Raw genomic sequence first — 12,075 nt, forward strand, 5'->3', positions numbered from 1 at the left:
CTGAGCCTGACACACACCCACAGCACGACGTGGCCCCCAGGGGCCTTTGCATGTGAGACCCTGATACAAAACATTCATTCTCAGTGATCACAGAACGCTTGGCATAGCTGTGTTGTTTCATGTGTACGTAATAACAACACCAATGACAACAGGTGACATTTACGGAGAACTTACAAAACTCGAGGCACTGTGCTGAGTGCTCCGTTTACCTTGACAACTCCTATGACGTGAATACTGTTGTTGTCCCCATTTTACAGCTGGGGAAAGCGAGGTAAGCACCAGGCCCAAGGTCACACACAGTCAGCGACAGGGCAGGGATTCAGGCCAGGCCTTCTGGGCCAAGAGTCTGCTGTGCCCACATCTTCCCTGTGAGGCTGCCACGTACCTAACCCTGGTCTCCGCCCTCGAGAGTGAGCTCCCTGCCGTGGCCCAGGGGCAGGTGGGGCTCCATCCCAGGGCACCTGGTCCCTCTCCCTGAAGGCTGTGTGGGCGTGGCTCATCTCCACCCACGGGGGGAGCCGGGGGCCTGGAGGAGGTGCTCGTAAGTACCCGCTAAGTGGACATCCCACCTTTTGTTATTGTACAGTCATGGGGGACAATCGGCTCAATCAGGGGTATTCACCTGCTGAGTGCCACCTAATGTAACACTCGGTGGGGACGCGGGTGAACCAAACATGGCGTCACCACCAGAAGCCCACAGACCAACGGGACTGTGCCCTGTGTGCAGGTACTGCCCCCCCAAACCGTCCGCTTGCCAAAGGCCGCGCTCAGCTTCATCTTCTCGGCAGGACTCTGGCTCCCTGTTTGACAGGAAGGCTCTGGAGCAAAACCGCCTGGGTTCAAATCCCGGTTCTACCACTCGCGAGCCGTGCAGACGAGAGGTAACATGTCCAGCCCAGGACTGCCACCCTCTGAAAGCCCTGCTGCAAGGCTGACCACGGATCTGGGGAGGGATCCATCACTCTCTGATAAAGCGGCTCTCTGTTCTCAAACCGCCTGTGCAAACACTGTGGTTTGTGCTGAATGCCTCCTTATGGAGTCTGGAATCTTGGCACATGCCAAGCAGAGGTGCCCATGTGGCCAGCCCCCAAGAAAACCCTGGCACTGAGTCTCTGAGGAGCTTCCCTGGCAGACAGGGAAGCTTATGTGATTCCACTGGGAGAGGACTCTGGAAAGCTTGCGGCTGATTTTCTCCAAACTTCTCCCCGTGCACCCTTCCGCTTTGCTGATTCGGCTTTGCGTCCTTTCACTGTGACACATCATGGCCACGAGGACAACTACCGGATATGTAAGTCTATGGGTCATGCTGGGATCATCAAACCCGGGGCTGGTTTGGGGACTCTGACATTCTAGCCACGGGATCTCGGGCAAATTACTTGACCTTAATGTGCTTCAGTGTCTCCATCTATGAAATGCAGGAGATTTGAAAATAGAATCTGTCTCCCAAGATTGTGGTGAAGACTACACGCCTTGGCATGTGTAAGTTGCTTAGAATGCCTGGCTCCCAGCAGGTGCTTAAGAAATGTGAAGTGCTGCTACATGGTGAATTAACACTCACGAACACGTGAACGAGCGAGTGCATGAGCTGCGAACGGTCAAACTGCTGAACGAACACGGAAAAGCATGAGCGGTGAACAGCAAAGCCGGGACACCGCCCACAGACTGTCGCGTTCTGGGAAGACAAAACGTCACCAGCAGCTGGCGGGGCCGTGGCCAAGCACAGCACAGACTGGCATGGAGCCTCAGGCTGTTCTGCCAGTGGCCAGCCTGTCCTGTCCAGGGGGAGGGTCACCTGGGAAACCAGCCAGACAGCCTCCGGCCACAGGGGGAGGACCCCCCTCAACACATTTCTGGGGGGCCAAGGCAAGCAGCGGCCCCTCCCCTTGGCTCTGAGGACAGGCAGGAGACGAGCCAAGCACAGCCACACGAGGACACACGGCGACAGGTGGGGCGGAGTGTTTGGGTCATACATTATAGTTTCTCTTACCGTTATCTTTTCTTCCACGGTTATGGTAAAAAAGGCTTTTAGCTGTGTTCTGTTCTAGAAAAGGAAAAAAGAAAATACCTTAGTCGACAGTCTTCAGGGTCTGACCTATGGGTAAACTCTGGTGCCATCTCCAATCTCCCACGCCTGGAGCCACAATCGGCCCTGGCTGTCGGGTGGCTTGGAGCTTGCAGGGATCTCACTTTCACTGGGGAGGGTCTGTGAGACTGTGACCCCTCCTTCTAGCACAGCCTGTGCGAGTCCAAACACCAGGTCCTCTACAGCCCAGAAAGTCGTGGCACCAGCCCTTGTGTGAGACACTTGGGGTTGCGGGGGGTGGGCCTGGGGCCAGCAGAGGCCACTCCTGCTCTCCCAGAGTCTGCCTCCTTGGCAAGGTGGACAGAACCCCGGGCTCTGGCAGGACGGCTCATGCTCACCTCTCATTCCAATGCGCTCAAGCCCCCAAGCCCCAGCTCCTCTTGGGCCCAGTCCCAATACCCTCCAATATTCCCCTCTGAGAAGATACAGAAGACAGAAAAATGAAGGGTGAGTGTTATGCCTCTATCTCTAACCACATGGTGTCTGGGAAGACCCATCATGAGAACATACATCTTCCTGGGGGCAGAGGCAGAAGAGGTTGCAACTGAAAGGCAGCGTAGGCTGGTAGTTAGAGCCAGGCTGCCTGAATTCATCCATCACTCACCAGCAGCCAGACCCTGGGCAAGGTAGTGACCTCTCTGTGCCTCAGTTTTCTCATCTGTAAAATGGGAATCAAATTCAACTCACAGTGTTGCTATGAGGATTAAATGAGTTAATATAGAACCTAGACGGGAAACTGGTACATAGTGCTATAAAAGTGTCACTGCTGTTAGTGGCATTAGCTAGCAGTGGTAGCAATAGCAACAGCGGTAGTATCATCCTGGTCTTGGGCCTTGGAGCTTGGAGTCCAGAGAGCTACGCAACCTCTGTATAATTCTCAGCACAGACACTACTGAGTCAGTCTTCCCTGACTTGACCTCGGGTCCTGCCGAGGGAGGAAATGCCCTGACCCATTCTCTGCAGACGCTACAGCAGCAGCCCTGGGAAGACTGGGGAATCCCACCCCCAGCACGGCTAGCAGGCACCCTGACCCAGGCTTCAAGGAAACGGAAATACTAAAAATCCTCTTTTTTAGGAGGGCAATGGAGTATTTTTAGAATATGATTCTTTCAAGAAGAGACAACCATGAGGCAATCACTAGTACCCTTGTATGCGTGAGTTGCCTCTGCTTTGGAACACTTATGCTGTCCCAGGTTTCAGGTTCCCCTGGGCTGGACGCCTGAGGCTAAAAATCCAGAGGCCACATTCAAACACCTTTTGCTGTGCTCTTCCCTCCTCGGGGACCTCCCTCCTGTGTTTTCTGACACCCAAGGTCTACGGAGACAGGAGGGTAAAGTGTGCCATAGAGCTTGTCTTCAACTCTGCGACACGTCAGTCCTCACCTCTGTACTTACAACAGCAGCTTCGAGACTTGGGAAGCACATTTTAGATCCTCGCATGAAATCAAAAACATGGACCAAGTGGGATACAGTCTTATAAGGTGGACATAAGGTTCATATAGCATGGTGCAAAGACCTTGACATGAACACGCTAGCTTTGGTCCTTTTGATCTGACTAACCCACGTGGATCTGGTGGCTCTGTGTGCGATTCTGTGTGTGTAAGCAGTTTCCAGACACAAAAGCAACGCATCTCTGACAGTACCTACCTCTTGCTCTGACCATTACATGTGCTTGGCTCAGAGTAGGCTCTTAGTAAGTGATTAACTATTTTTACTGCCCCTCCAATACTCTCATACGGTTCTCAAATGGCAGAATTACGGAGATTTGGGGGGAGGCTTCCTACTTCTCTCATTTTTTAGGTGGGGAAACAGAAGTCCAGAGAAGTTGTACTGCTTCTGAAAACACAGCTGGGGCAGTGGTTCCCAGCCTCGGAAACATCTGCACTAATGTGACGGACTTCATGCCGTGCACATACTGTATTTTAAAATAATTCCTTTCTTTTCCCAGTTGTAGTGTGAGACTCTTTATGACTGGCTGACAAGCAGAGCAAATAAGTGTTCTCACATGGAATTCATAAAAGTCTCACTCAGAATTTGGGTCTCACCATTTTCAGCCCCAAACTCACATCGACCTTCTTTATATAATTTATGAAAGCCCAGGGGCCAGCCAGCCGCAGTGGCTCATACCAGTGATCCCAGCACTTTGGGAGGCCAAGGCAAGAGGATTTCTTGAGGCCAGGAGTCTGAGACCAGCTGAGGCAACATAGCAAGATCCGTCTCTACACAAAATTTTCAAAAATTAGCCAGGTGCCATGGGGTGCACCTGCAGTCCCAGCTACTTGGAAGGCTGAGGCAGGAGGACCACTTGAGCCCAGGAGTTCAAGGTTATAGTGAGCTATGATGATGCCACTGCACAAAAAAAAAGCCAAAAGCCCAGGAGTCACCCAAAGGGACTTACAGGGGCAACCAGGTGCAACTATTTGAGAACCAGGCACAGGAACCTCTTGCAAACTTCCAACACTTATTCACTCAGCAAACACTGCTGAGAGCCTTCTGCAACTCGTTTCTATGGCAAGGTCTGGGTGGGGTGAAGCTAGTGGTCTAACAGCAGGCCCTAGAACTCCAGCTCGTGAGGCCTGGAACTCTGGAATCTTCAGGTGGGCAGTGAGCCTTGCTCTCTGCCCCTCACTCTCTGACCATGGAACTGCCCGGAGTCCTAAAGGCTCAGAGAAAGAAGGAAACTTCAGGCCATTTGTATATATACATCATTTTCTTGAACCCTATAGAAGACTGGAGATATTAATAGAACAATCTCCTTTTTACAGATGAGAAACCTGAGGCTCAAAGAAGTCTAAAAAAAAAAGTTGCCCGGGATTCATTAGTTCACTGATGTGTTCATTCATTTATTCAATAAATAGTTACTGAGCACCTGTTAAGTGCAGGACTCTCGTTTTGCCACTGGGGACACAGCTGCGACAGGACAGGTGAGGGCCCTGTCTCCTGGAGCTGGCGTTCTCGGTGGGGGACACGGGGTGGAGTCAGTACCACAGAGGAGGAGCCAAGCCAAGTAGCAGACAGGACTTTCTCGGGCGGGCGGAGCGAGGAACATCACCCTGGCTCCTGAGGGAGCCGCCCGGGCCCAGACCTCCCACTGGAACCTCAGTGCTTCACAGCCCGCGGAGACAGAAGCTTTGGCTTCATTTTGCTCTGAGTTTCTGACTCTTGCCTTATCTGAAATTTTAACTGACTTGGCTTCGTGTCCTCTGAGGTTGTTGATGGTATTATATTTCTTCTGGGACGTTTTATCCCTATCTTTTTAAATCTTTCTTTGGCCTCTGTTTTTTGACTTTATACTTAATTTTTATTTTCCGGGAGATCTGTCATTTCCAACAGCTTTATGTACTTTCTTGTGTCCGGTCTTTACCTTTTTAGCATCTTTCACTCTGTGTAAAGGTATCCAAGGTTTTCTCCCTTATCGCAGCAGGACCACCACATGGCCCTAGAGCTGCAGGGTCGCAAGGAGCCCCCCGGAGGGGCCAGTGGCCCGGTGGCTGCAGGGCCAGATTTTGATTGTCCCGTGACCTGGGGCAGTCACAGCCATGCTCTGAGCTGCATTTTCCACATCGGGAAAAGGGCTTTTATCCAGGGGCTGAAGCCAGAATAAACGGACAGATGGAAGCCGAGGCCGGTCTCCTCCAGCCGGCGCCGGGGTGCCGAGCGGCCAGCACTCCTGCACACACCGAGGCACGGAGAGGTGAGTGAGCAGTGGCGACACTGACAGTCGTAGTGGTGGGGACTAGGTCGTGTCCCCAAATTCACATGCCGAAGCGCCAAACCTCAGTGTCTCAGAACGTGACTGGATTTGGAGGCGGGGCCTTGGAAGAGGTCATGAAGGTAAGAGGAGGTCAGTGGGGTGGGCCCTGGAGGAATCTGCCTGGTGTCCTTCTGAGAAGAGGAGGTCAGGACCCAGAACCCAGAGGGGCGTGAAGACTCAGGGAAAAGACACGGTCCGCAAGCCGAGAGAGGCCTCAGCGGGGACCAGCTCTGATGACACTTCGATTTCGGGGTTCCAGCCTCCCGGACTGTGAGACAATACATTTCCACTGTTTCTAAGACCCTTGGCCTAGGGCGCTTTGTCACGGCAGCCTGGAGAACTAACATGAATGGCAACTACTGGCCCGGTGCGACAGTGTGCAAGGCAGTGACGAGGGATTAACGCGTAGCCGTTACTTATTCTCATCGGAACCCTGTGTGAGGCCCAGAGGGGTTAAGTAACTTACTGAGGGTCACATGGGTGTTACTAAGGTTCGTGGCAACCCGTGTCAGACTCCAGGGCCCAGAGCCTGGTGCCCTAAGTGTCAGTGTTTCTAAAACAACCTCACGTGGCAGTGACAAGACAGAAATGCAAGGAAGAAAGGGAATACCGGTGATGAGCTCTGGAAGGTGAGCTGGGCAGGAAGCATCAGGCTCTCCCCGGTCCCGAGGCCTCCGGGCTGCAGGGAGGCCGCGTAGCCGACCTCGTAGGCGTCTCCCACTGCTCAGAGAGAAGCAGGCGTCAGGGAAGGGGTTTGGGCCCACCTCAACCCGCCTCCAGCCCCACCCCTGGCGCCACCCCTAGCCTCTGCCCCACTGCCCCCCAGACACAGCCTGGCATCTTGCTTTGGAGGTTCCAAGGGAGGCCACCACCATGGTGACACCTGCAGCGACGGAGCCCTGTCTTGTACACACCTGTGAGCAGGGGAAGGGGAGAATTCTCTGAGTGGGAACCTGGGGAGAAGCTGGGGGCATCTGCTCCTGGACACCCTGCCCTGTCACCGTGCAGCAAGCCTCGTCTGATTGGTAAGTTTGGGTGGGCAGTGACTGGGCCCGACCTGCTCATGAGGGAGGCTCCTCCAGAACTGGGGCCGTGGTCCGACGTGGCCAGTGGGAGAGGAATCCTGTCCAACTGTGCCAGTCCTTGCTCTCTTCTAAGATTGTCCTCCAACTTTGCCTTCCTCTGTGACAGGGGTTACATTTTAGCCCCACTGTGCTACAGTATGCTTCATTTCTCAATGTATGGTGACCTCAAAATATATATAGTAAAGAACAGAGGAGAAATGAGCACTGAGCCTGAGGAATCACTACAATTTTTGTTTAAAAATCCTTAGCATTTTAATTTTTTTTTCAGAGATGGGGTCTTGCTATGTTGCCCAGGCTGGCCTCCAACTCCTGAGCTCAAGCAATCCTACCACCTCGGCCTCTTGAGTAGCTGAGATTATGGACAAATGCCACTGTGCCCAGCTGATTTTACATAAGGATAGAAGCTAAAATAATGAAGGTGAGGTGATAAAGATAAGATGCAGTAATGAAAACAGTAACGGGGGGAGGTAATCGTAGCCAGACCTCCCCGGGCACAGTGACCTGATCGCTGTCCATGTGGCTGCACGTATAGTAACACAGTGACCACACACAGTGCCCTGAGGATGGAGAACACGTCACTTCCGACAGCACCAGGAAGAAGAAACGGAGACTGAGAGAGGGAGACGGGCTTGGGGTCCCCCAGCTGCAGCCCTCCCGGTGCCATCACCTTTCCCTAAACAACACTGCTTCTCTCCAAAGAAATGCACCAAATAATAGTAACAACATTAACGAGATCAGAATGTCAGTGAACTCAGGTCTCACTGGTAATTTGATTTCATAGTTATTTGCTTTATAGTTACCTACTTATTCTTTGAGGAAAAATGTCACCTGTGCCCCAAGGTGAAAGTCAATGACACATCCCTTGGCAGAGTGGCGCGTTCACAGATAAGCGTGACTTGGGCGCTGCCCGCAGGGAACGTGGAGCCTCACAGGCAGAGCTAGCTAAGGCAGGGGCATAAAGGGCAACAAGAATAAAAATAACACAATACCGACTAACACCTGGAGCACTTCCCACAGGCCTGTACCTGATGCTGCAGCTCCCTCATCCCCACGACACCTTGGCAGGTAGGTGTTACTATCACGCTCAGGCAGCGGCGGGAGCTGAGGTTCAGAGAGGCGCGGCGGGCATGTGCTGGGGCAGAATTCCACGAGTTCATGCGTGGACAGTGCTTAGGATGGCAGGCGACCCTGAGCAGGCAAGCTCCGGTGGGGGCAGGGACGCAGGAGGCTGACGCTGGGGCAGGGGGCTTTCTAGAAAGGGGATACCAGGCCAGGCCCTGGGGAGCAGAGATCTGTACGCACAGAGTCAGCAGGAAACAACCACCACGAGGGCACGGGCGGACGCTGAGGGCAGCGCCGGCCGGCTGGGCGTGGCAGGAGCCTGGACTAAGGGCCAGCACCACCTCCCGGCCCAGCACAGCCCAAAACAAAGTCTTCACCCTACTGATGACGCCGACTCCGGTCACCAGCGTGCCGGCTACGCGGCAGGTCACCGTGAGCACCGCCCTCATGTGAGCTTCAAATGTGCCATAATAAAAAACCAAGTGTATGTTTTTAAAAACCCACAAGTCTTTCCCGAAATCCAACCTCTCTAACGTCAATGAGAAATTCAGCTCTGGGGTGACAGATACTGAGAGGGGGTCTCCTCCTCTGAGACCTGACAGTCAGATCTGCTGTGAGGATTAACTGAGTGGACACACGTGCGGCATTTAAGCAGGTGCCCGACACAAAGCACGTCACCTGCAGTATCTGTAAGTGCTCTCGTCACCCGCCGTCCCTGACCCGAGAACACTCTGCCATTACCTTGCAGAAACTTCCTCCTGAACGCCTGGAGCCCGCCCGAGGTCTTGTTTCCGATGGACTCCCTCACGGTGAGGCCCGTGACGTTGTCCAGCAAGAGCAGGTCTGAGAGGTTGGCTGCCAGGGCCGTCCTGGTGTTGTTAACGGACAGCCGCACGTGGGCCGTCCACGACCCGCTCCGCCCTGACACCTAGGACCAGGGGAGATGAAGTGAGGGCACATTTGCTGACAAGTCCAGCTTCTTAAAATGACGCACGTCAGGTCTCCGGGAAGAGGGAGAGTAACAGTCTCACAGAGTTCTGAGAATTTCTCTGGCTCCGTCTGATTTCAAAGGCCCCTGGAGGGTTTTGACCCACGCTTGCCAAGCTGTTGCTTGGAGACAATTTCAAAGAAACTGAGACCCTGAAATGTAGTGACATCATTCCTGCGGAGCATCTTAGATGAGAAGACACCCATGTGCAGAACCACAGTCAGAATGGGACAAGTGCTGTCACGCAGAAAAGCAAACAATGGTGCTTTGGGACCCAGGAACTTTGGACAGTCAGCCCCAGCCCCAGAGCACTGTCCAGGGTCCCTGACAGCCACACGATCCCCAGGAACTAGCCAGGCTGCACGCTGGCCTCCGGCTCTGCCCAGCGCGTGAGTGGCTCCGTGGCTGGAAGCCGCCCAGCAGCCCAAGTGGCAGCATTGCCACCTGGGTCTGCTCCCTTGCCCTGCTCCCCTCTCCAGCTTATCCCCCACCAACCCTGCACCCCTTCCCCCCAGCTCTGCTGAAACAGATGCAGGAGCTGGAGAGAACAGAAGGAAGCAACGTGTGTTCCAAGACAAGTGAGCTCCAGAATATCAGAAGTGAAAAATGTAAGTTTCAGAACTGTATGTGTAGTATGCTGCCAACCATGTAAAAAGGGAGAGGAGGAAGGTACATGTATGCATACACCCATGTACACACACACTCATGATTGTATGCATATGGCAGGAAACATCTCTATAAGAACATATGAGAAACCGCCAACACTGCTTGCATCCAGGAAGGAAAACAGGGTAGCGGAGGACCTGCGGTGACACAAGGGTGGCACAGCGAGGAATTAACTCAGCAGACTTGGTCTGTCTAAACCTGCCACACCCCGAGAAGGGACCGGCCCTTGACAGGTCCTGGGAGACAGCCTCTGAAGCCAGTAGAATATCCTGCCTCGTTAAAGTGTTTTTGCATATCTGGGGACTTGGACCTCACCAGATAGTTGATGCCAACAGTGTGAGTTGTGGGGTGCGCCTGGGGCCACACTATTGCGATACGACCTCTGGAGGAGCTGGACGCTAAGGAACTGAGGCCAGTCTCACAGGGGCTTCACGCCCACGAAACTGAACCCTGAGGAAAACCTTGGACGCCGAGGCCTGGGAGAACTTCCCTGGCTGCCAGTGCCCCCATGTGCTGTCACTGGTCACTGCTGGAGAGCTGAGCACCGTCCTGCTGGGAGAGCACAGCGGGAGCATGGGCCTGGTCCCTCCTGGGTTCTGCCCTGTTCACCTTGGCCCTTTGCTGACTTTAGTCTGTATCCTTTCACCGTAGTAAACTCTGTGAGCATCACCGCTCTTCTGGGCTCTGTGAATCCCAGAAGCAAATCACCGAGCCTGAGGGTGGTGATGTGAACGACCATTTCACAGCATTAATAAGATTAAAGACCTAAAAGACCTTCAGCAAATTTTTTAAACTGCCAGGGATCATATTAATGTTCATAATCTGAAACAAAATATATCATGCTTTCTTTCTCGTTCTAAATGATCGCTGTGGATTTTCACTGACTATTTCTTGTTACAAAAACAAAACATCTCAGTCCTAGCATTGCCATGTAAGATACCAGATCCCTTGTTTATTTCACCACTCACGCGTCTAGACATGGGTCGGTGAGCCCATGACTTGCCAGTTCTTAAATACGTGACTCTACTAACATGATTTGGGCAAAATCCAATTATTTTCCCTTCAAGTACAAGCCACCTACAAAAACTTACCAGTGCACATTTCTGAAAAATTACTCCATTCTCAGAAGTCCCTTGAACTTCTCTTGAAAGGTCCCTATCCTACAATAAAATATACAAATTATTAGAAAATGAAAATAGTTCATGCTATCCATATTTTTTAAAAAATACAGTATGATGAACTTTTAATAGGAGGGTACAGTACTTCTGCTAATCCATAAGTAATCTTGATTTATTTTAAAAAGAGCATTAAAAGATTGGAAATTAAAACCATGAGAAAAGAATAATGTGGACATGAGATGACCCTGCAGGGTATTCCTGGCACATGTGAGGACACCTGTTGTCACAGGGACTCGGCCAACCAGAGCTGACATATGAGCCAGAGGAACGTGAGCAGAGCGGTGAAGACATGGCTCGGTGGTGGACCGGAGCGCGTACCCTGTCCTCCCAGATGTGGGCTGCCTTAGTGCACCAGCCACAGCACAGTGGGGACCGAGGGAACAAAGGGCAGGGTGCTGGGGTGGCCCCTCCGTGGGCTGCATCCACCATCCACCGCCAACACACAGAAGCCCCTGCTCCGGCCCCCTGGAGCCCTGCAATGGTCCCCGAGGAAGGGCCGCGGAGGGAGGCCAGGGCTCGCCCGTCAGAGGCAAGCCTTCTGCAGCCCTGGGCACGCCAGGCTTCCGTTCCCCTCGTAATCACAACCAGTATCTGTTCATCTCTGCCCCCACCATCACCCCCAAGCCCAGGGCCCCGGACCCAGCGGTATCAATACGCATCCTTTAAACCAAACTGGACCCTTACCCTGCGGAGGAAGCTTCCCAGGCTCTTCTGGCTGGGCTGACGCACTCCCCGCTCTCTGCCTTGCCCTCCTGCAGTGTGACAAGCTGGACCCGAGTCAGCCCCTGGCAGCCCTCGGTGACACTCACAATCGTAACAATGGCTGTCACTTACCCAGTGCTGGCGTTGGACCCACCGCTTTACATACATGAATTCTATCACTCCCATTTTAGAGATGAGGAAACTAAGGCTCAGAAAGGTTAACTCACTTGCCCAAGGTCACACAGGCAGGAAGCTTGAGACTCTACCCAGGCCTGTGTCTCCAAATGCCCTGATCCTTCTACAACACATCCCCTGGGCACGCGACTCTCTCCTTACGCAGAGTATCAGCAAAGACAGAAGGGACGCGGTGCTCCAGAGGACGCTGACTCGGCCTCCGAACTGGTTGGCTTTCTGTCCACTGCACCTACCCTAACACCTCTCTCTCGCACGCCAGGGCGAGCCCTCAAGCAGAGACCTGGCCTCCACACTGACCCTCAGAGCAGCTTGTAAACAATAATTGATAAACACAATTAATTGAGCAATAAATGCAGAGGAGGT

At 53.1% G+C, this 12,075-nt stretch overlaps 1 protein-coding gene across 4 annotated transcripts in view; it reads right to left on the reverse strand.

Annotated features, from left to right (window-relative positions):
- Positions 1-12,075, reverse strand: part of EVC2 (EvC ciliary complex subunit 2) — a 130,365-nt gene that overhangs the window by 104,731 nt on the left and 13,559 nt on the right. For 3 of the 4 annotated variants that reach the window (XM_045528268.1, XM_045528267.1, XM_045528265.1), the window contains exons 1-2: positions 6,447-6,568; positions 1,988-2,041 (exon numbers count right to left, since the gene is read on the reverse strand). In XM_045528268.1, the coding sequence (XP_045384224.1) occupies positions 1,988-2,041; positions 6,447-6,485 (93 nt within the window). In that variant the 5' untranslated portion in view covers positions 6,486-6,568. Of the gene's footprint in view, positions 1-1,987; positions 2,042-6,446; positions 6,569-8,724; positions 8,912-10,728; positions 10,798-12,075 lie in introns of those variants that run through there. The other variant, XM_045528269.1, reaches the window with a different exon arrangement.

This window comes from Lemur catta, chromosome 17 (assembly GCF_020740605.2).
Source record: "Lemur catta isolate mLemCat1 chromosome 17, mLemCat1.pri, whole genome shotgun sequence".
NCBI lineage: Eukaryota > Metazoa > Chordata > Mammalia > Primates > Lemuridae > Lemur > Lemur catta.